The sequence below is a fragment of the Myotis lucifugus genome, unplaced genomic scaffold (genome assembly GCF_000147115.1).
Source record: "Myotis lucifugus unplaced genomic scaffold, Myoluc2.0 scaffold_173, whole genome shotgun sequence".
Taxonomy (NCBI): domain Eukaryota; kingdom Metazoa; phylum Chordata; class Mammalia; order Chiroptera; family Vespertilionidae; genus Myotis; species Myotis lucifugus.
The window spans coordinates 704,007-728,958 of NW_005871221.1; the positions used below are offsets into that span (position 1 = coordinate 704,007).

Sequence of the window (24,952 nt, forward strand, 5' to 3'; positions counted from 1 at the left end):
CAAAGCATTCTGTATATTACCAGAATGAAAAATGACAGCACTTTGTCATCTGTTCAAATTGATATTGCACTCTTTGCAATGACAGCTGAAAAGGCCCACAGGTGCCATATAAAGAGGTGACCATGTTGTCATATTTCATTTCGGCATCCCTCTGCAAAGCCATAATTACCTAATTAGGTTGTTAATTAGGAGATTAGCATTTCACTATATTGATAGAATGCTCTTTACCGGCATGAGGCTAGATACAGATTTGTCTGCCCTAATTTATATTCCCTGCCTTTTTTGTATTTATTTATTTGCTTAAGTTTCTGATGTGCTGCAATTCAGTTTACCTGAGAAACAGTTTGTTTACAAGCTAATGAAGCTTTGATCACTGGGTTAAAGTTGCCTTGTTAAAATATGAACAGAATTAAAAGGGTGATCACCTCCCCAAAATTATAATATAAATTTTGATTTGTTATAACTTGTATTCTCGTAAGCTTAGGCAACAAACACATGATAAGAAATAAAGTTGTTGGTATAAAAAAATAAAATATGTAAAAACTTAAATTTGAAATGTGATAGAGATTTATACAGGGTGCGGCAAAAGTGGGTTTACAGTTGTTCATATGGAAAAGAATACAATAATCTTATATAATAAAGAGCTAGTATGCTAATTAGACCGGACAGCGGAATGACCTTCCAGAATATTCAGTTTTCACGCCGAAACCGGTTTGGCTCAGTAGATAGAGCGTCGGCCTGCGGATTCACACACTCACAACTATAAGTCTACTTTTGCCCATCCTGTGTATCTAAACTAGGTGAAGGAAATTATTTAGGAGGCAGCTGGTCGATGTTTCTCTCTCATCGATGTTTCTAACTCTCTATCTCTCTCCCTTCCTCTCTCAGAAACTGAACCTTATTCAATGTCTTGAGAACAAATATATTCAGTTTTCAGATTAGACTTCCTTAGGTAGTCATCATGTGTCAGGATTTATTCCATTTGTGCCTTCTGTCCGTGAGTCTGTGCTTGGAACATTCTCTTCCCACAGTTTTTGCAATCCTGAGTGCTTATGGAATTTGAAGTATTTCAGAGTAACCTTTACTTGGTGAGCAGCATTTCCATCAAGTGTGTCTAACATTCTTTGGGTAGGAGGAGGGGTGATTAAAAAACACGATTTCCATCTATTTTCACTCGGATGCATGATTTGACTATAATGTTTGTAATTTGCATTATAAGTACCTTTTCTACTTTTTCCAGTTAAGGAGGTTAAGTTTACAGCAATATTAGGAGCACCATCCCCACTGAGGTAGTAGTTAAGCTCCTTTTGATTATATTTGGTATTAACTGTTAAAGTTGTAGAAAGTACATGTGTGCCTAAGTCCTTTTTCTCCACGGTTATTGTCGGAGTTTTGGGAGTGGTGGGTGGTTAGGTTGTCTGAAGTTTCACAGCTACTGCTGTTAATATACAGTATTTCAAAAACACTTTGAAAATATAGATTATTTTATAACAGTTGCATAATAATAGAGATTTTAGTCTAATTTGTGTTTAGAACTTTATATACAGTTTGCTGTTAATAATTACAGTTGTTCTTCATACTTGTCATAGGAAGTATCTTTTGAGCAAAAATTAGGTCTTGAGTTGTCCATTTTATCTTCACAAAATTAGATATTTCTGACACCAAAGTCTATGTTTTTCCTCTAGACCTTGCTGTTCAAACTGGGGTTATAAGAATCCCAGTATGTGCCAGGAGGTTTTAGAAGCTGCAGAGTAAGCATGGCACTCTATAGTTTAGTTCAAAACTAAAGCACTTCTTTCTAGGTGTAGTATATTATAGGCTAGGATGCAAATATGAGTGAATTCTAAAAATAAATGTTTGTAGCATGGTGCTCTAGGTGGCTCTCCCTCCGTTCTGTCATACCTTGACTTATGCCCACTCTCCTCTGCCCTTCAGGTGTGTTCGTGGAGAGTTTGAGAAGCCCTGTACTTGTACCAGGCTCCCTTTAACTGGATCTTGGCACATGGTAAGATTCAGAGACATTTCAGGTGGAGGTTAGTGGTACAAGAAAAGAAAAATCAAGGGTCAGTGTCCCTTTACCTAAAGGAAACATTTGTTAGGATACAAGACTTGCTCTGGTAGGTTGATGGGGTCTAGTGGGTTCCACATGTCCTCAGTCACTCATCAGGGGGCCTCAGCAGGAAAGCCGGGTTGACACCCACGCTTCTCCATGTAGTCTTTTTTCCCAGGCTTCTTCCCCTGATGAATATATTATTCCAAAGAAGGCAACAGCAGGAGCGGCAAGTTTTCCTGAAACCAAGGCTCAGAAGTCCCATAATCCATTACGTTCTGTTGCTCAAAGTAGATCACAGTGTGAGTCTTGCTGGGAGGAGCTGCAAAGACTGGCCTTTTAAAAATCTACCATGTGACCTTGAGCAAGTTACTTAATGCCTTTAAACCTTAATTTTATTTTATCTATAAAATGAAGCTAATATTAATACCTACATCTTGTGGTGGTTGTGAGGATAAAATATGTTGTTACATGAAAAGTACAGCTGATAGTACAAGCTTAGTAAATGTCATCTATTACCGTTCTCTGTGATTCTGCCTAATGAAAGCTTAGCCATCCTTACATGAGACCCTCTTCCTTCCTGAAGCTTCTTGGAAAACATACTGTCCTTGTGTCTCATTTGGTGGTTAATATGTATTGCCTTATGTTGCTCTTATGTCAGTAAAAGTAGTCTCTGGAGGATGCAGGCCAGTGTTTATATAATTTTTTGTAGGATTCCCAGTGCCTACCTCGCAATGATGTAGTGAATGAACCTCTTATTCAAAAGAAGATACAAGCATTTCATTTCTGTTGTTTTGATTTAGTCTAGTAAGTACCTTTAGTTAAAATATAGAAGTAAAAATGTGAAAGGAAAAATTAAACTCCAGATATAGGATCTCACTATTTACTGTGTAATGAAATTAGACATTTTTACATAGAGGAGATCTTAATTCCCCTAGGGGGGAAAAAAGCTTAATTTTTTTTTTTGCTGGTCTGAAAAATAAATGAAGATTTAATTTAGAATTAAATTGGAGAGTGTTAGAAAAAGAGATTTAAAAGCAATAAGGTGCATTTTATTTTAATGGTCATTTCAATTATTTTCAAATTCCAGGAGGTATGAATTCAGAACTTTAACTAGATCAAAGAATGTTGAAATCTTAGTTTAAAAAAGGGTCTGTTGGTTTTTACAAATGGAAGACTTTGCATATAATAAAAAGGCTTTTGTATTTCTAACTTGTGATCATTCCTGTTTGTGAAAAATAAATGTGAGTACTTCTGTAACACTTTTAAGGAATCTTGTATAGGAATCATGTTTAACTTGCCTAATGCTAATAGCATGAAGTGGGGGTACAGTGTGGAAAGGTAAAAAAAAAAAAATCTCGCATCTGCTGTTACATGTTGTTAACTCCCTCAGCAGACGTTAAATCATTTCAAGTACAATAATAGTGTGGGAGGTAAATTAACTAACCATTAACAATCTTATAAATACACAATTAACATGCCAACATTTATATGACACATTGATGGGGCAGCAGTAATTTTTGATTGGGAGTTTGCAGACCTTTGAGAAGCCTCAGGCTGTTGCTTATTTAGACAAGTTTTCACAGATTGCAGGTGAGGGGACTTGAAGTCTGCCTGGCAGAGAAGTGAATGTTTGGAGTGTTGAAAGTTCAAGAAGGGAAATTTCCTTTTAGCCGTTAGCTGAACTTGAGCATTTTAAGCCATGTTGCTGCCTATCTCAGGTTCTTAGGGTTCATTTGCTTATGGGAGTTATTTAAAGAAACAGAAGAAACAGAATTTTTAGGTATGGACTTTGTAGCTGAAGTTTCACAAATCTCTAGGGATTTTAAAAAAAGATACTTAGACCTAACTGAGAATTTAAAGGACACCCACCCTCGGTGGTTTCAGGTCAACAAGTAGATGATCTCTGATGTTCCTTTCGTTTGTAAAATGTTGTGACTTTTATATTTGAGCAGTCATTGCATGCACTGTTTATATCTTGCTCTTCAACAATTCTCTGTTGCATTAGCGGAGGAGAGGCTAAGTAAGGGTCTAGTTTACTGCATAATACATTTGCTGTCTTACATGTTTCGTAAAGACCCATGGAAGAAATTTCTCTCAGGCCCCAGAACCCAAAGAGCTCAATGTCAGGATATTTAAAAATCATGTTTATTATAACTATCATAATTCTTTGTTCTTCTGTTGAGAGAGGCTGTATAGTGGTTAAGATCCCAAGCTCTTCGATTTGGTTCTTGTACTTATTAGCTGCCTGGCTTTGGGCAGTTTTCTTAACCTTTCAGCGTTTTCATCTGTAAAATTTGCTTCAGAGATTCTGTAGTCTACCTGTAGGAAATATACAAGATCTGTGCCATGCACTGGCTTATGGATTCATTCTGAGTGACTTCCCCTCTGCCACTTTTCTCATCTACTTTTTTACTATGTTGTACCTTATGTTGTGTGTGTTTTGTTGTTGTTGTTGTTTTTTAATATATTGATTTTAGAGAGGAAGGGAGAGGGAAAGAGAGAAACATCAATGATGAGAGAGAATCATTGATTGGCTGCCTCCTGCACGCCCCCTACTGGGGATCAAGCCCGAAACCCAGGCATGTGCCCTTGGCTGGAATCGAACCTGGGACCCTTCAGTCTGCAGGCTGACGCTCTATCCATTGAGCCAAACTAGCTAGGGCATGTTTGTTTGTTTGTTTTATAAGCTATTAGAAGTAAAGTTTGGAAGGTGTATGTGTGTAAAGTTATTATTAAAAATATATTTGTGTTGTCCTGGCCAGTGTGGCTTAGTTGGTTGGAGCATCATCCTCTTACACTGAAAGGTTTTGGGTTTGATCCTTGGTCAGGGCATGTATGGGAAGGCAACCGATTGATGTTTCCCTCCTTCCCTCTCCCTCCCTATCTTTCTCTCCTTTCCCCTCTGTATAGGGCATGTGCCAAGGTACCACAGGAAAGTTACATGATCATTAATGAACACAAATGGTTATGTAAAGTGGCAATAGCATCCACATTGCACCTAGAACCACACTAAGCACATAGTTGGAACTTAGTAAATATTTGTTGCGTGAATGATAAATATTTGTTGAATGAAGTATAAAAGGAGACCCACCCAGTACATTAAAAATGGTCATATTATTTTGGGACATCTCTTAACATCCTCCTACTCTGCATGATGTCTCTATTGCTTCCAGTTATGGTAAAACTATATGTTTTGAGGACCCTGAAGTTAAAAAGTGGGAGAACCTTTGAAAGGTAGGACATCTTAGGGCAACAGACTTCCTGGTGCCTGAAATTATTGTTTATCCGATGGCCTAAAGGTATAAAAAAAGGACTAACTATCTCAGAGTCAAGGATTGGTGGCATCCAGGAAAGTCATTCAGGGCCCGAAGAAATAGCATTTGTAAAAGTGTAGAGCAGCATTTCTAAACGATGTTCTGTGAGACTTTGTTATACATTGATTTATTATAGTTTTCATAGAGGAAAATAATGTTTAGGGATCAGATAAGTTTGGGGTTTGGAATGTGTTGTGTTACTGGATTCCCCACTCTTGAAGCTTCACAAGATACATTAGTAGTTTAAAAGCTTTGAAAAGTGCTATAAACAGCAAGTAGAAAACATTTAATTTTGTTTAATGTGGCACTTCATAGATCTTTTTTTTTTAATTTAAATTTAAAAATGAGGTAAAATATATATAACATAAAATTTACCATTGACCATTTTCAAGTATACAGTTCAGTGCCATTAAGTATACTCACATTGTTGTGCAAACACCATCTCTATCTACAGAATTTTTCCATCTAAATTACCCTTTAAAAAGTCCCATTTTTCTGAATCCCAGCCAACATTAATTTTAAACATCTTTAATCTTTTTACAACTGATGAGAGAAAATAACTTGTTTTAATCTGTGTTCAGAATATCTTCGTGTGAGAAATCAAATGTACCTTCAAATGATAATTTGCTGCTCTTTAAGTGATTTAAAACATATTATTGGTTTTAAAAAGTAGTGTTGAAATAAGTTGATAGTGTCCCAAGGTGACAATTTTGAAGAGCACATTGAAGAGCTCTTGTATTTGTATTAATAGAAAAAAGGCAATCCTTTCTTTATAATCTCTCTTACACATGACATGTTCATATATGTCTAATCTCTACAACAGAATTGTATAGTCCTTGGAAGTCAGGCAGCAACATTTTTTGAATTCCTGAAATGTATAAGATCCTTTGTTGCCAGAAGGGATGTGGTATTATAGCCCCTGTCTTTGAGACTTACAGTCTGAATCCTCAAGTACTTGTCAGGGGAGGTGGAAAGCACATTTCCCAGGCATCCTGTGGGGAGCTCCCTACCAGAACCAGTATTGCCCTGGCCAGTGTGGCTATGTTGGTTGGGTGTTATCCTATGCACTGAAAGGTTGCCTGTTCGATTCCCAGGCAGGGCATGTGCCCAGGTTCCAGGCTCGATCCCTGGCAGGAAGCATGCAGCAGGCAGCCAATCAAAGTTTCTCTCTCACTCCCTTCCTCTCTCTTTAAAAAAAAATCAATAAAAATATTTTTTTAAAAAAGAAGTGGTATTAAGTGCATTATTTGTTGAGTGAGTCATATAGTTTCCTCAGGTATGAAGTTATAATGTATTAATAGAGAAGATACCTTTTCATGTTGGGGTGTTTTAAGGGCTTTGTTCTGTAAGGATAAAATTAGGGAGTTGGTGTGTGCCATCACAAGTGTTTGCCCATAACTCTCTTCTTCATAAGAAGTGATGGAGCAAGTCCATTTTCCTTGAAAAGACGGAGGTACTTCAGTATACTGTTGTTGCTTTGCCCTTTGCCATTTACTCTTCAGTGCCAGAACATCCACTGAACGTGTGATTCCTCACTGAAGCCCTTGTTTTTACAGGGAGAACTATTCAAAATCAAGGTAAAAGCACCTGCTCCTCTTTTGCTGGCAACTAGTTGCCTTCCTTTTATGGGGGTAGACGGTTATCGTTATTGCAGTGAGGATATTTGCAGCTCTGGTGATCTGTGATCCTATGATTCTGTTACAAAACAAAAACTCTCATTTATAAGTAATTCTGTGGTTGTATAAATCTTTTTGTGGCTATATAAGAAGTTTTTCTTTATTTACTTTTTAAATATATTTTTATTGATTTCAGAGAGGAAGGGAGAGGGTGAGAGAGATAGTAATCATTGATTGGCTGCCTCCTGCAAAGCCCCATTCAGGGGATCGAGCCCGCAACCCAGGCATGAGCCCCTACTGGGAATTGAACCGTGACCTCCTGGTTCATAGGCCGATGTTCAACCAACTGAGCCACACTGGCCGGGCAGAAGTTTGTATTTTTATAAGTGAAATTTAAATGTTCCCCTTTAGTTCTGTAATATTTTCTTTTGTTTTTTTGTTAATCCTCACCCGAGGACATTTTTTTCCATTGAGTAGAAGGGAGTGAGGAGAGGGAGATGGAGCGGGAGAGAGAGACACTGATTGGTTGCCTCCTGCATGTGCCCTGACTGGGGTCTGGGATCAAATCTGCTACCCTTCAGTGTGCAAGCCGGCGCTGTAACCACTGAGCAACACTATCCAGGGCAAATTCTGTAATATTTTTTTGATTAATACATTTAAGATGGTGGGCTGACATTAACATTTCTGAGACTGACTGCCTCAGAAACTTGACACTTAGAGGAATCACATTGTATTCGGAGACATACTAGGTGTGTGTGAGGGTATAAAATTTTGATTCAGGGATCCCTTACTTAACTTTGCATTTCCCATTAGCCCCTGTGTAAAATAAGTACTCAGTGAATATATTTAGAAAAAAACTGAGATAATGTAATTCACTTGGTTAGAGATACTCCTCAGTTAAACTTTTTCTTAATCTCAGTATCTTTATTTAAGAACCAGCAAATGATGCCAATAGAATATATTACCAGACAGAAAATTTTTAAACCTGTTAGCTATAATGATTTATTAACTAGATTTCCCCCATGTTCCATTTCTAGAAGAAACAAATGACAAGAAAATCTGGTGTTATATAGGTCTTTCTAAAAATAAATTCTAGGACTGTTGAAGGAACAAATTCAATCCAGCTTTCACATTGTTGTTCTTCTAATGATTGTGGAGGACAGGGAGGTGACGCAGATGACCTGCAGAGTCCTCTGTCACAAAGGAAGCACACACTTTTTTTTTTTTTTTTAATATATTTTATTGATTTTTTACAGAGAGGAAGGGAGAGAGATAGAGAGCTAGAAACATCGATGAGAGAGAAACATCGATCAGTCGCCTCCTGCACATCTCCTACCGGGGATGTGCCCGCAGCCCAGGTACATGCCCTTGACCGGAATCGAACCTGGGACCTTTCAGTCCGCAGGCTGACGCTCTATCCACTGAGCCAAACCGGTTTCGGCAGGAAGCACACACTTGATTTACCTGCTGTGAATTTACTAGAGAAGGGCAAATTGTTGATGTTTTTTAGGATTACTTTAAACAAAAATTGAAAGCTGAAATTATAGCAGCTAATATTTAGTTATGTGGCAGGGACTCTTTTGAGCACTTAATCTGCATTATCTTCTATATGAGATTCCATTTTATAAATAAAGAAAACAGGCCGAAAGAGGTTAACATTATTTTGACCAACATCACATAGCTAGCAAGTGATAGGGCCAGGATTTGAACCCAGTTTTGCCTATAGGGCCTTAGGTTCTTAACCACGGTTCTGTAATATTTTCTTTGTTGTGTATTCCCATTCAACTGAGGAGGTACCATCTTGTTCCCAAAATAAACAGCATTGCAGTTTTAATAGGGTTCAGGAAGCAGTTCTTATAATTAGGTTTCTAAAATAAGAAATTAATGTAGTAAGAGACAAGTTTGATTAATAAGTTTTATTTTAAAAAGCACAATACTGTCTTAAATCAGAAGAAAGGAACATGTATTTATTGAACAAAATTACTTTGGTAGTACATTTTTATAAATTTCCTAGTAACTCAGAAAGCATTGTCTATGCCCTATTAGATACTTCACAACCATATGATGGGGGAATGTAAACTGAAGAAATGCAGTTTAATACTTCAGCACATCGTTTGAGGAAAATACAACTTGTTCTTCTATCATCTTATAAAGTGATGAAAGGACTGCATGGAATAAAGGGAGAAAGAAAGGAAAGTGTATTGTTTTAACAGTAGTTATATACTTTGAGTGGACTGAGGAGTTATTATTATTTGTTTTGCAAGAGAGCAAGCTATCCTCTCTTGATACCATGGAGACCTCATTGACTAGAGCCTTAGACCTTAGTGCAGCGGTTCTCAACCTGTGGGTCGCGACCCCTTTGGGGGTCGGATGACCCTTTCACAGCGGTCGCCTAAGACCATTGGAAAACACATATATAATTACATATTGTTTTTGTGATTAATCACTATGCTTTAATTATGTTCAATTTGTAACAATGAAAATACATCCTGCATATCAGGTATTTACATTACGATTCATAACAGTAGCAAAATTACAGTTATGAAGTAGCAATGAAAATAATTTTATGGTTGGGGGTCACCACAACATGAGGAACTGTATTAAAGGGTCGCGGCATTAGGAAGGTTGAGAACCACTGCCTTAGTGCTTATAAGGATTTCCTTGCAGCTTAGACTTAATCCTTTTAGGCTCCTAGGTACAGGAATAAATGTTGATTTTCAAGGTAGCATTTTAACACATTGAATTTGTTTGAAAAATTATTCTGCTTTATTCTTAAATATTGCTGTGTACGTCATGTTTCTAGGTAGGTGAGCCTGTGAAACAATATGAAGAGGAGAAAATAGCCTTTTAAGGAAATTGGCCCACAGAAAGGATGGCCTTCTTGGACAATCCAACTATCATTCTAGCTCACATTCGACAGTCACATGTGACCAGTGATGATACAGGAATGTGTGAGATGGTTCTCATTGATCATGATGTTGACCTAGAGAAGATTCATCCTCCTTCAATGACTGGAGACAATGGGTCAGACATTCAGGGAAGCAATGGTGAGACTCAGGGCTATGTATATGCCCAGTCAGTCGATATTACCTCAAGTTGGGACTTTGGTATTAGAAGACGCTCAAATACAGGTAAACATTGCCTTTTAGTCATGTCTTCTGAGCTTTACATCACTAAACAATCTTATAGAATAATGCATAATGTTGGACTAGATTTAATGGGAAAGTCTCAGTGTGTAAACCAGGAGTATGCATGTATTAACACCAAGAATGGGTCAAAGCAGTATGTCCATCTCCACTACTGAATAGAGAGAGCCTCTGGAATGATGCTATTAGAAGTAGAAGAGATATAGTGAAAAAGTTGGCTATTAGAGGCATGTTGGATGTTCTATTTTCTAAAGTCTGTAGAAAGGGACATGTTTAAGTATCTTCAGCAAAGCAACATCGGTCCTAGTAGGTAGACTACTGGGAGGCAGATTTCAGGTTGACGTAATACAGAACCTTTTTTCTTTTTAATACATTTTTATTGATTTCAGAGAGGAAGGAAAGGAAGAAAGATAGAAACATCAGTGATAAGAGTAAAACATTGATTGGCTGCCTCCTGCACGCCCCCTACTGGGGATCAAGACTGCAACCTAGGCATGTGCCCCTACTGGGAATTGAACCCTGACCTCCTGGTTCATAGGTGGATGCTCCACCGCTAAGCCACACCAGCCGGGCAATACAAAACCTTTTAGATAGGCAGCTGACCAGCCAAGGAGGGCTGCTGCCTGAGACAGTTCTTGCCCTGGGAAGAATTGTAAGGGTTGGAGATTAGAAGGAGATAGCTGAATATTTACTGGGGCTGCTTTTTTAATATGAATTCCTACATTGGGTGTGAGATTAGAAAAGGTGCTGCTGTTTTTGATACATTACCTTTTTTTTTTTTAAATATATTTTATTGATTTTTCACAGAGAGGAAGGGAGAGAGAGATAGAGAGTTAGAAACATCGATGAGAGAGAAACATCGACCAGCTACCTCCTGCACATCTCCTACCCGGGGATGTGCCCGCAACCCAGGTACATGCCCCTGACCGGAATCGAACCTGGGACCTTTCAGTCCACAGGCCGACGCTCTATCCACTGAGCCAAACCGGTTTCGGCACATTACCTTTTTTTAAGTTGATCTCTGCACTTTGATCTTTGTGGCTTGAAAGTACTCAACTTTGATATATATATATTTAGTCATTAGTTATTAAAAGCCTATCATTGCCCTTTTCCAGCTTTATTTTTTGGAAGCATTTCAAGAGAAATGTGATGAACCAAGGCCTTTACTTAGATAAATTATTTAGAATATATAATTGTTCTATATCAGGGTATGCTAGGAGATCCTTTTTTTTTTTTTTTTTTGGAGGGGGGTGGAATAAATCAGAAAATATAATCTAATCAATAACAGTAACCTGCTGTTAACTCACAAGAAAAGTAGTGGTAGGAGATGTGGTAGAACATTGAAAATACTTACACGAAGAAGACTGCAGGTAGAGCAGGTTACAATTTACAGAGAAAGTCCTGTTAAGATTTTGGTTCACAATTCAGTGTTCTGTGACATCCACAAAGAATAATTTGTTCTCATGATGAAAATAATGAATAGCATTTTCTAGTATCTAAAGGAACTTTTATCAAAATAGGATTTGAGTGAAGGTTTGACTATAATTTAGAACCATTGATTCTCAGTTCTCTAGTTGAAACTGACTTTCTTGTAGGTTATTGAGATGATATCTTATATGACAGGTTGAATGGATTTCAGTAGGAGAATGCTGCTCAATTGAGAGCTTCATGATTATATTACTTCAGCTGTACGCTTCACATTTATTAATTGCAATTGAATGGAGTGGGATTTGGTTAGATATAGTGGCATTGTCAGAATGCTTTTGCCAGTATAGCTTACATTTCTGGCAAGATTAGTTTGTGTTTCCCTACCACAGTGTTAAGGCAGGAGTGTATGATTTCCTGCCTTTGAGAAATTTACTTATTTATTTTTTTGTTAGCATTGTGCCACAATAGGAAGTGCAATAGGAAACTAATTTCAAGAGATTGCATTAATTGTGACTTTCTTTTCCATTGTGGTCCATCTGGATGTTGTTAATGTATGTTGGACAATATTATTTAAAAGATTGGTTCAACTGATTTTGCCTGTGGTAATCAGCCTGTGGTAATATAATCACAAATGCATTATTTTAGGTGATGATTTGTTATTGTTGTTGGAATTTCTTAAGATAGCACTTATATAATTAAGATTGTGGGGTGTCCTGTGACCAAGGTATTTACTTTTTAATCCTTTCAGCATATCTTAAAATTTTGTATAAGAAAAATTGTTCTTTTTAAGATTTGACTAATGTTACAAAGATACAAATCATTTATTTTACTACCTATAAACTATTTCAGCCCACTGAAGAAAAGCTATGCTAATTTATATAGCTTTGACATTTTATAATTTTCATGATTTTTAGATAAAGGATTTTATATTTAAAACTTTAATAGTCTAGTCTGAGTTCATTTATCTTTAATTTTTGAAACGGGTAGAGTAATTCATAACAGTAATTTTATTCCTGTAATGTAATATTCACTTCAGTTCATTTGTGCATTAAAATTCCTTTAAGACCGTTATTAATGATTTATATAATGAAATGTCATATTAATCACAGAAGTTTTCACATTTTATTATTCTCTTCCATGTTAATACTATCTTTATGATCTCTATTAATGTTTTATATCCTCTAATTTCAATTATAAATCAAGAATATTTTCATGTTTTTGTTGGTATTTGCTTTTCAGGGGTGCCACCTTTAAAATTTTATGACTTTTTTCCTACATATACAATATAAAACATCTTTATTCATATAAAGGTAGTTAATTATGTCTTTGTTTATAGTAAACTTTCATTGACAAACTTATAGTTATAATATTTCTTTTCAAGCTCAAAGATTAGAACGACTTCGAAAAGAGAGGCAAAACCAAATCAAATGCAAAAATATTCAGTGGAAAGAAAGAAATTCTAAACAATCAGGTAAATGGAAATAATTTTCTTTGTTAATTTGAAAGTTATATATTTGGTGTATATTATTATATAAGAGCTTTTATTTTTAATTCATCCTTTTCAACCTCTGGGTGGATACCTCTTGTGTTTTGAGATTTGAACTCTTCATTTGGGTGCCACTCTTCGGTCTGGGTCACAGGCACATTTTGTACACACTGTCGTGCTAGTACCTTGTTCTTAGAGCCAAGGAGAACCTATGATTTGTATGGGCCTCTGGGCTGTAGATTTCTCCTGCCAGTTCTAACCTAGACTTTATCTTGCCTTATTATGGCCCCAGAAACAATCTCTGTTGCATATATGCGAATTCTTTCCTTTAGCTTAAAAACCATTATGTTAGTGGTATTATTAGCATATGCAGTATGTTCATATGATAATGTATTAAGAAGCTGGCCATATTATGTATTTTCAAAGCTTTAATCTCAATAAGAGAAGCCATTTAAAAAAATTCCAAATAAAGTGCTATTAAAATATTTTCTAATGTTTATATCATGTTTCCTAGACTTTTTTTTCTCCTTTCAAAGAAATGTCTGCAGTCTGCCTTCTATACCTTCCCAGCACCTCTCATTACCACCCTGCATTTAATAAATGTCCAATAGTTTTTGCTGACTGACTCCATTGCTATAAACTGTTATAAAACTAACAATCTTAATGATTACTAATTATCACCAACACCTATCTAGTGCTGTTCTAAGCAGTTCTTCTGCATTACCTCCAATGCACTGATCTTTTAAGGTGTAGGTATCATTGATTAGACGAGACAGATGAGATGGAGGCTCAGAGAGATTAAGCTTGCTGAAGTTCCAAGGCTAGGAAGTGGTAGTGCAGTACAGAGCCATGTTTTGCATCTAGCACTGTCTGCCTCTAAAGGCCAGTCTCTCTCTGCTAAACCACACTATGTAAAGTGGTTTGTGCTTTCTCCTGTGATTGTAAACCTGAGTGTGCTCAGTGGGTCTGATTTTCATAATGGTTGCTTCTAAATGATGACCCTGCAGAACCAGAAATCCCACTCACTTCTCTTTTTTGCATCTCATTTCTATGATTTCCTATATATTCTTTTATATATATTAAAAATCTCTCGCCCTGGCCGATTTGGCTTAGTGGATAGAGTCTTGGCCTACCAGCTAGCTGAAGGGTCGCGGGTTCAATTCCAGTCAAGGGCACATGCCTCAGTTGCAGGAAAGGACTCTTTGGGAAGGTGATGGTTGAGCAGAGAAGGAGTGAACCACGCAGATATTGGAGATGAGTTTTCTAAGACAAGCGAACAGCAAATTTAAAGTTTCTGTGACAGAAGTCTGACTGATGTATACAAGGAATAGCAAGGAAAGGATGCTTATTGGTTGGAGTAGAGTAAGTAAGGGGAAGAGTGGAATCAGAGGTGTAAGTAGTAAGAAACTTGATCATGCTAGATCTTGTAAGAAATTTAATTTTTACTCTCAGCAAAGTGATTTGATCAAGTAGTAATATGATATGTTACCTACTTTTTTATTTTTAGCTTAAATTTCCTTTAATACAACTTTTTATTATAGAAAATTTAAAACACATACAAAAGTAGAGAGAATGGCATAATGAACCCTCCATACTATTATTATAATACTAGAGGCTCAGTGCACGAAAGTCGTGCACTTGTAGGGGGGGTCCCTCAGCCTGGCCTGTGCCCTCTTGCAGTCTGGGAGCCTTCGGGGGATGTCCACCTGCCGGCTTGGGCCCACTCCCCAAAGGATCAGGCCTGAGCTGGCAGTCAGAAATCCCTCTGGCAGCCCAGGAGTCCTTGGGGAATGTCCGACTAACGGCTTAGACCCACTCCCCGCCGCTGGGCTTGCCAGCCATGAGTTGGCTTCTGGCTGAGTGGCGCTCCCCCTGTGGGAGTGCACTGACCACCAGGGGGCAGCTCCTGTGTTGAGTGTCAGTGTGCGTCATAGCGACTCGTCGTTCCGCCATTCGGTCAGTTTGCATATTAGCCTTTTATTATATAGGACTCTCTCCTTTTCCTCATCAGCTTTGTCTTCCAGATTTTTGTGGTAGGTGACATTGGAGAGTGTGAGAGGATTAAGATGTGGACCTTGACCTTGAGGAACTATAATTCCAAAATCACAGAATATTAGAGTCAGGAGAGATCTTCAGAATTATCTAGTTGTACAAGCCCAGAAAAGTCTAGTGAATTGTCCAGATTACACACCTGGTAGTGGCAAAGCCAGGCGAAAGCTTAGGTCCTCTAGCTGTGAATGCACTTCTTACAGAATGGCTGCTTTGTTGGTTTGTCTGACTCTATCCCTCCCACCCCACCCCACACCCAACCCGGTCCTTAAACCCTAGTTGAATTAGCACTTGGAGTGCGGGAAACGAGTTAAGTCGGCTCGCGTGAATTGCGCGTACTCCGCGGGAGCCGTCTTTAACTCGGTTCATATAGATTTGCGGTGGAGTGCGGGAAACGTGTAAACTCGGGCCGATTGTAACTGCGTATTACCAAATATTTGTTTGTAATCCACCCTTTTGGTGGATGGAACAAAACCAAAAGACAGAGCCATCTTATATTTTGGCGGGAAATTCACCCGCACTCCCAAGTGTTAACAATCCTGACCTGTGTGTTTTTTATTGAAGTGTATATGAAGCTTTTTTCCCACACATTAGACCTGAATATGTCCCTGGACCCTCCTTCCTTAAGGTTCCAAAGAATTTTTAGGGAAGGTGCACTGGCTGTCTTTCTGTGTGTAATCACAAAGATGTTTCTATCTTCCTCTTGTATCACAGCCCAAGAGTTAAAGTCACTGTTTGAAAAAAAGTCCCTCAAAGAGAAACCTCCAAGTTCTGGAAAGCAGTCAATATTATCTGTACGCCTAGAGCAGTGTCCTCTGCAGCTGAATAACCCCTTTAATGAGTATTCCAAATTCGATGGCAAGGTAAGTAAAAATAAAACTTTGTGTCTTTTAAGTCCGTGATTTTCTTTCTTTTTTAAAATATATTTTTATTTATTTCAGAGAGGAAGGAAGAGGGAGAGGGAGATAGAAACATCAGTGATGAGAGAGAATCATAGATTGGCTGCCTCCTGTACACCTCCCCACCCCCACTGGGAATCGAGTCCGCAACCTGGGCATGTGCCCTTGACCAGAATCGAACCTGGGACCCTTAAGTCCACAGCCCGACGCTCTATCCACTGAGCAAAACCGGCCAGGGCAAGTCCGTGATTTTCAACCAGTGTGTTGCAAGAATTTTTGAAACATGTAATACCTGACTACTTAGTCAGGGGCACTGACCTCTTTTCCCTTAGGTTGTCAAAAAGACAACAGCCAACACAACAATAGCCTTCTGGTGTGAAAGGCCTATCTTGAACCATAAATTTATAGGTTATATGATAGAGTTGCATCTTGTTGGTCACATTGCATAATAAGGTTGGTCTGATTGGTTAATTCTTGGTACCAGAAATTCTTGTATACACCTGATTATTTTTTAAAATGTTTTTATTGATTTCAGAGAGAGGAAGGGAGAGGGAGAGAGAGAGAGAAATATCAACGATGAGAGAGAATCATCAATCGGCTGCCTCCTGCATGCCCCACACTGGGGAACGAGCCTGCAACCTGGGCATGTGCCCTGACCAGATATTGAACTGGGACCTCCTGGTTCATGTGTCTACACTCATGAGCTACACTGGCTGGGCATAGGCACCTGGTTTTTAAAAAGTCACTTTGGAGCAAAAAGCGTAGGCAATCATTATTATATCTATTTTTGTAAGTCAATCAAAATTATATCTATTTTTTTGAAAATTGGCAAAAAATATATTTTTGGTGTGCTGCAGAATTTTAGTAATTAATTTATGTATGCCATGAGATGGGAAAGGTTGAAAATCACTGCTCTAAGTAAAAACCTCAATCAAGTGGAATTATTGGTATTATTATGTTATTATTAGATTTGGGGTTTAAAAAATGACTCAGATAATTATAGAATGTCACTCATATTTTTTGAGGATGTAAAAAGGTGTGAACTGGGTTTAATGTTGTTTCCGTAGTAATATGTTTAGAAGGATTAAAACAAAACCAGTCCTGAGATATGTATCTGTGTTTTGTTTGTTTGTTTTCTTTTTTTTATCTCCTAAGTGTACTTGAGGGTTTGGGTTAGTTGGGTTGTGATTAATCAAGGTCCAGTTGTGTTGGGAAAGCCTTGAAAATGGTTCTGGGAGGCAGCGTTGTCTTGTCTGATGCTGTATTATAACTACAGGAATTATTAAGCTTAGAGCTTCATTTCAGAATTCTGGGCCATTGCTTTGCTTGTCAGTATTTCATTGTAGGGAATCTTTTTTGACACTTGCTGTGCAGGGGACTTTTCTTATAGTAATTCACAATTGTAACATTAGTTTATTTTCTTTTTAGCAAAATGGCCACTATTTTAGGTGGAGTATAGTTTCATGTGCACCCCCAACCCCCTGCTCCATTCCCTGCCATTCTGTGATTCTGTGCTGAGCTGGGCCTCTTTCAGAAGACAGTAGCAGTTGATTTTTATATTTATTGCCATTATGTTTGCTGTCTGGCAGTGGCGTAGGGGTGCTGAGTGATAGCTTGTTGCCTGGAGGGGTTGTGTACAATTTGTCTTATTTCAACACCATTGCAATTAATAAACATACAGCTCTTTGCTTATGTTTGCATTTTTCATATTCAAGTTCTGGGTGATGGGCGGCTTCTGTCAGTTGACATCTTTGAGCAAAACACTTTTACCTGCCCGGCCAGCATGGCGCAGTAGCTGAGCATCGACCTCTGAACCAGGAGGTCACGTTTTGATTCCCAGTCAGGCACATACCCAGATAGTAGGCTCGATCCCCAGTGTGGAGCATGCAGGAGGCAGCCGATCAATGAATCTCTCTCATCGTTGATCTCTCTCTCTCTCTCTCTCTCTCTCTCTCTCTCTCTCTCTTCCCTCCCTCCCTCCCTCCCTCCCTCCCTTCCTCCCTCCCTCCCTCCCTCCCCCTCTCCCTTTTTGAAATCAATAAAAATATATATTCAAAAACCCAAAAACCCAAAACACTTTTACCTCATACAATGCAGCATGTTTCCATAGGCTTAAGTGAGCATATATGGCCATCAGCATGTGAGGTTATTGATGTTGGTGGGGAAGGAGAACAAGAACTGGAAACAAAATGCATAGGTAACATAAAGATAATAATATGCTCATAAAAGTACTTTTAGTAAATTAGAGATTGTGTTGACTGATGTAAAGCTTCTCTTTAAGCCTGCCCTACTGCCTTCTCCTATTTCTTCTTGTGGAATGCAACAAAGAGAAGGAAGGGTCCCCCTAGGGGACAAGAATGTCAGCCTCTGGAAAATGGCATGTTGGGCGGTAGAGGATTTTTTTTCTTAAATACTAAGTTGATTCATTTAGATATGTGAGAAGTTACCGGGGTAGGTTACATGGTTGGAATTTATTTTCTTCCATTGCCTGAAACCACCTCATTGTTTGAGAATGTAATTGCTGGAATCATTAATATGTGGTAATGCTTTGATGCCAACAGAATAGCACAGATCTTTTAAAATATTATATTCTAGAATTGTCATCATCATCATACTATTCGATTCTTTTATATAAATATTTAGGTTTGAATTTGTCAGAAGGTTGTGATCTCTGCTTGGTATTTATCTAACTTCTGAAGTAACAAAGAGAAATTTTTTAAAAATGTACAGAAGCCATTTCTTCAGTCACAAAGGAATTATTTTTGCTAGATGTGTGTTTACACTTAAGACTCTGGATGCTTTTGTCATATCAAGTCTCTTTGTGATCAAAGAATGTGGGGCAGTCACCGTTACACATTGATTAAGAAAGATTTATATAAGTCTATCTTGTGATGAGATGCTATTTTATTATTACCCTACATATTACAATTGCTAAAATATAATTAAACCCTTGTTCTCATCTATTATTTAATATTGATGCATTTGGCAGATATGTAATGAAAGTGGCTAATATTTGAAGGATATTGTACTGTACATATTAAATTAGTCTTTCTTTATCTTTGTGAAATGCATCAATATGATATTCAATGACATCTCAATGATTAATAGAGAATTATACTTGAGTCAAGCCTTTTTGTAACCTAGAAATTAAAATGACTATTCAAATAACACCTCAAAATGATCAAATTAGCATTTTGTGATTGCATAATAATGGGATTGTAGTAGTTACAAGAGCACCATGGCTGCCTCTGGAGTTAAGATCATGTCAACCCCTTGATAATAAAGCCTTTTCTGTGAGAGTCAACTTTAATAATTTCCAGATTGATTCTTCCCATAAATCATTTGATGTTCAGCACTAAATTTTTGTTGCTGTTGTAACTTAAAATTATTTTATTTTTATTCAGCTCATATTTAAGAAGTGAAATGAGTGTCCTTTTAAAATGATTCACCGTCTTGTCATTGAACACCATGCTTTTTACCTCAAATGTAAGGTTTTCCCATGTATTTTTCAAAGGTTTGTTAAAGCCACTAAAATATGTAGGTTTTTCCCCCTATATTTATTCACAATGCTTTTCTTGGGAATAATGCTTGCCTTATTTACATAATTAACTGAGTTGCTTAGGTCTCTTGGGCAAATGGTACATAATTGGGGAGAGAAGAGGACAGGGAAGAGTTTGGGGTCTAATTAAATATGCTAAAAAACTACTTAATTATGTATTTCCTCAAGAGACTAACTGCTGTGAAATCCTCCTTAAGATTAAGCTAGCTTTTGGTTTGAAAAAAGGATTTTGCTTTTGATATGGCTTTACTATTACATTGTGGTTAAGCTAGCACATCTAGTTCTGACGGTTTGTGCAAACTGGATCGTTGGTGTTATTGATTCTAAGGGTAAGCATCTCTCAGCTGTTGTGCTCAATTAAAGCGAATACTTTCAAATAGTTTTTGGTTTCTGTAGCTGATTAATTTCATTTTTTAAATTGTGGTTGATTAATTTCTTGAAGGCATACAATTGAGAGGAAAAGGCTGTCTTTAGGCATGTGCTTTGCTGTAATTTTGGCAATGTTTTTTATCAGGCTTATTGTGTTTATATTATTTCTTTGGCAAATTAGTGGTATTACCTTTAGATTCATAGGTTATAAATAAGTCTATTTACTGATCATTTGAAAAAAGTCCAAGATAGATTGCAGTTGGTTTTAGGGCTTAGTTGGATAAAGCAAAATGAGGTTCAACCATCTGCCCTAATTCTTCGGGTTTGTTGAAAACAGGACCTCTGAATTATTTGTTCATTAACGAAACAGAAACTCTGTTTTAGAGGTTGAGACAGTCAGAAAACTTCTTGTGCCTGTCCTGACTTCGCTGTATGTGGGAAATGTTGTTGGATATGACAAGGAGTTGCTTTAAGGTGCTAAGGGAGTGGTCTCTATGAATAGGCAGTAAATACTCAGCACTGATTTAAGTGCCTCTAACTACGTGTATTTCTGCCGTGTCCCTCCACTTGTTTCAAATGAAGTCATATTTTAAGCATCAAACTCTTTCCTTTCTATGCCTTATCACTTGAGAAGCTTTTGCTAGTTAGTCATCACTGTTTTAGTTAAACTGAGTTTGCAAATATTATCAACTAGAGGCCCAGTGCACGAATTCGTGCACCAATGGGGTCCCTCGGCCTGGCCTGCGCCCTCTCGCAATCTGGGACCCCTTGGGAGATTTCAGATAGCTGGTTTCAGCCTGATCCCTGCAGTCCCGATCCAGACAGGAGGGAGCCCGATCCTGTGCATTGAACGTCTGTCCCCTGGTGGTCAGTGCACATCATAGCGACCAGTTGACTGGTCATTCGGTCGCTTAGGCTTTTATATATATAGATAGATCATCAGAAGTTCAACTGCTCATGTCTTGTCAATACAGTTACTACCAAATAAATAGTACCGATTACCAGTTGTGTCATCTTGGTTCAGTTTTCTTCACCTCTCCAAACTTCAGTTTCTTTACCTATGAAAAATAGAGTTCCTTCCTCACAAGCTGATGAGATCATCAAATTGGATAATCCTACAGGATAAAGCCCCTAGCACATTGAGAAGCAGTATAATTTAATTTATAAGCAGACCTATTTTGTGGTTTGAATCCTGACTCCTCCACTTAGATGTTATCTCAGGCTACTTACTTCACCTCTGGAAGCTCCAGTCTTCATATGTGGAATGAGATGATGACAGTGTATCTTCCTCATGAAGGTTAATTGAGATAAGACCTGTTTAGCAAGACATGTAGCCATAGGAAGCACTCAACAAATATCCCACTTCTGCCTCTTTCTCTGTGAACGGTGGGGCCAGTGATGCTGTCTCTCCTATTAGATTGTTGACATGATGGAGTCAGAGAAAATGAGCTCTTAAAACCAGGAGTTCAGAGTAGCATCGTGAAACAAGATGTGTAGCAACTGGAGGAAGGTGGTTTATCTGTTGGAAGCCCAGGGAGTCTAGTGGGGTTTGGCCTTTAACTTTAAATGGAAGATAAAGACAAATTATTACTTCCTTTGTGTGTTTTTTTGTGTTTTTTTCTTTTGGCAATGGCTATGTTTTTAAACATCAAGTAAGAAGGTAGTTCCATATTAGTAATTGCTTGACAGTTTACTAAAATGTTAAGTATCCTTCTTATTTGACTTAGTTAAATTCTACTCTACATGTAGGGAGAATGTTTGCCTTGGCAAGTGCTTAAAAAAGGCAGAACCACTTCTGGTTCCTATAGACAGCTCTGACATGGATGATGTTAACTTGTTAGAAAGTAACCATTTCTCTGTTAGAAACTGTTTTAACCGGTAAGCTGCAGAGAGCATGGGGGAAGGGATAATTCATGAGTGCTAATTGCTTGGCTGTTAATTTTCATAAGTGTTGATAGAAGCAGTTCCTTAAATTAAACTTTGTTTAAAATGTATCAGGGGAAATATTCCACAATGTCGAGCCTGAAGTGAAAATTAATATGAATGCTGTGGCAATTAACACATACTGGTTAATAGCTTTTAGCAGCATTTTGGGATGATAGTCCTTAAATACATTTTTGCATGCTGCTCTTGTTTCAGCATTGTTCCAGTCTATGTCTGGATAATTATGAACAAATGTTTTCTACAATTATTGGCATTAAGTAGTTCTCTTCAAAGAAAGTCACTTAAAACGTTGCAGAAAAACATGAAGCCACTGAGAAATATTGCAAACACAGAAAAGGTCAGCAAATTGAAATCGTGTTAAAAAAAATGCCTTTTGAGGAAAAATCTAAATTTGGAATACAGTGGGGCCTTGACTTACGAGTTTAATTCGTTCCGTGACAGAGCTCATAACTCAGATTACTCGTATGTCAAATCAAAAAGTGAACGAGTGAGACACGTGATGCTGGGCTGATGTTGTGGCGTTCACTGTGATGTTCTCTGCGCCAACTAGCGGTGGGGTATCTGAAGCTGGCTCGTAACCCGAATTTTAGCTCGCAACTCAAAGCAAAAAATCGGCCGAGAGACGGCTCGTATCTCGAAAAACTCGTTAGTCGGGATACTCGTAAGTCAAGGCCCCACTGTATTTGCTATTATCATGGGAATGGGACCTGGACTTTTAGTGCTAGTTATGTTTCTAGACTGCAGCTTCTGCTTATTGCTGCCTGAGTGGAGGTGTGGCTTTGAGCCTAAGGGCTTTCTGGACTTAGAGCTTTCTTCTTTCCTCTGCACCCAGCAAGTTGGCCAGTGCCCACCCTCCCCCAAATGGCTGAGAAGTTGGCTGCATAATAATCTCATTCCCCCACCCCCTTCCTTTTCATAAGAGTACTCCTTGGTGCCCATTAAGAGACAAATCGTGTGTGTGTGTGTGTGTGTGTGTGTGTGTGTGTGTGTGTGTGTGTGTGTGAGAGAGAGAGAGAGAGAGAGAGAGAGAGAGAGAGAGAGAGAGAGAATATGAATAGATAGCAGAACCCAGAACCCTTTGGTGCACTGGGTGACATTCAACCAATTGAGCCACTCCAGCCTGGCAAGAGAGTAATTTTAAATGAGGCAGATGTCAGATGTCATTTACGAAAATATATTGATTGTAATTCTTGGAGGTTAGAGGACCAAGAGGTAAAACATGGGCATATTCTTCTTACAACGAGATTACTTTGTAGTACTACCCTCTTCCTAGCTAATTAATTACCTGATTAGTGTTTAAATCTGGTTGAAATGAATTTAAAGCACAGGTCCTAGGGAAAACCTAGGACACAATCCTTATAGGTATGGTGGGGACTGGAGATGGTGGGATTAAGAGTTGATCTCCTACATATATGTTGGCACCTTCCTCTTAATCGATCATAACAAAACTGTGATGTAGGGAGTATTATCTCCATTTTATGGATATGCAAGTGAGGCTCAGAAAGAGAAAGTGACTTGCTCAGGAATTTACAGCTATTGTTATGGAGAAAACAAAACACTTAATAATGGAAATTTTCAGAATTTAAAAACAAAAGAATTTTCTCTTTACCAGTGAACTTGAGCTCTGACAGACTGGTTTAGATCTTATCAATTATATCTTTTGGGTGAGTTTGCTTCTTGTAAGCCTCAATTTTCTTACATGTAAAAAAGAAATAAGAGATTGGGCCTGTGCTGGGGGGGGGGGGGGTTGCTATACAATAGAATATATTGTATGTACCACAAGTGATTTTTTTTCTTTCCACTGATCTTCATGGTGTATAGAGTAGATTCATTGGTCTGTCCATCCACCCATCCATCCACCCATCCAACAAATTATTTACTAAGCTCCCACAGTGTACCGGTTCATTTCAAATGTTTATTACTTACTGGCTCTATACTAGGCATTAATAAATAAGACAGGACTAACTGCTCTGGAGGAATTTGAAGATAAGAGTGGCCAAATAGCCAACAAGTGGAGGAACTATACTTGACAGTCAGGGTTGTGCCCTGTGCTGGGAACTATGACGGTGGTCCATGACTCCAGGTGTATCGGATTGAACAAGTAATATGAACAACTAACTGTAGCGTAAATGTGATAGGTATTGTAGTAGAGATCTATACAGAAGGCCGTGGGAGTTTGGAGGCAGCAATGACGTTCATCTAGTTTGTTATCCTGGTAGGTTTGTCTGAATTTTTATTGTATTAATAATTCCTAGAGGGCAGAGACTCAACTTTGGTCACTCTTAGAATAGAATGAAGCCCAGCATGGCACTTTCCACACATAAAAGTGGAAGTTTTTTTTAATGGCAGTGATAAATTTCAAATGTCATTACTCTTTGAGGCTTGCAACTACATGGCAGTATCATAAGAGCTGTGTTTTATTAATATCTCCACTCCTTTCTGTTAAATTGAAGTTTTAACACCTAGACAGAGATACATGTAAGAAAGTAAGTTTAAGAAATTTGCAAAATATGCTACTATACAACCAAAGATTAAATTGATTTGTTATATGTACATTTAGCTACAATTCATTTTAATTGTCTGTATGAAGTTAAAAAGTATTAGTGTCAGATAAGGATTCATCACCAGGGTGTGATTTAAGGCTGGTGCTGGAGAACGCAGGCATGTGTTCTGGCAGATGTTTATATAAGGCGCTGTCTTTCCTGACAGCAGTTAAAAAGTATGGTTATAGTAATCAAATTGTGGTGCAGCGACTCAGAGGCTAGGGCCAGATTGAATTAAAATAGATATAAGATTTATGAATAGCAATAGCTGTGATAAAATTTCACTGCCTTCTTCAACAGGAAGGACTTTTTCCACAGTGGAAAGAAGAAAATCTAATAACCACTTTTCTAAAACTGTGGTTTTGCTGACTTTCATTTTCCCTTCCTAATTACGGCATCAAAACAATAACTTGCTAAGGTTTTTTATTTCATCCATGCATCCATGGTAACCTTTTTTTTCCTTTCTATCTTATTAAGTGTATAGCATTAAAACAAACATTTTTTTATGATACTGTTTTAGATTACAAACAAAATTCATGTAAATAT

General features: G+C 37.9%; 1 protein-coding gene across 18 annotated transcripts in view; it reads left to right on the forward strand.

Annotated features, from left to right (window-relative positions):
- Nucleotides 1–24,952, forward strand: part of MAPKAP1 (mitogen-activated protein kinase associated protein 1) — a 185,402-nt gene that overhangs the window by 9,882 nt on the left and 150,568 nt on the right. For 6 of the 18 annotated variants that reach the window (XM_006096234.3, XM_023760117.1, XM_023760118.1 and 3 more), the window contains 3 exons: nucleotides 9,787–10,114; nucleotides 12,939–13,028; nucleotides 15,807–15,955. The exons of 1 other annotated variant lie outside the window; for it this stretch is intronic. In XM_006096234.3, the coding sequence (XP_006096296.1) occupies nucleotides 9,856–10,114; nucleotides 12,939–13,028; nucleotides 15,807–15,955 (498 nt within the window). In that variant the 5' untranslated portion in view covers nucleotides 9,787–9,855. Of the gene's footprint in view, nucleotides 1–1,935; nucleotides 2,006–9,029; nucleotides 9,176–9,786; nucleotides 10,115–12,938; nucleotides 13,029–15,806; nucleotides 15,956–24,952 lie in introns of those variants that run through there. 11 more of the 18 variants (XR_002831084.1, XM_023760120.1, XM_023760122.1 and 8 more) reach the window with 6 other exon arrangements.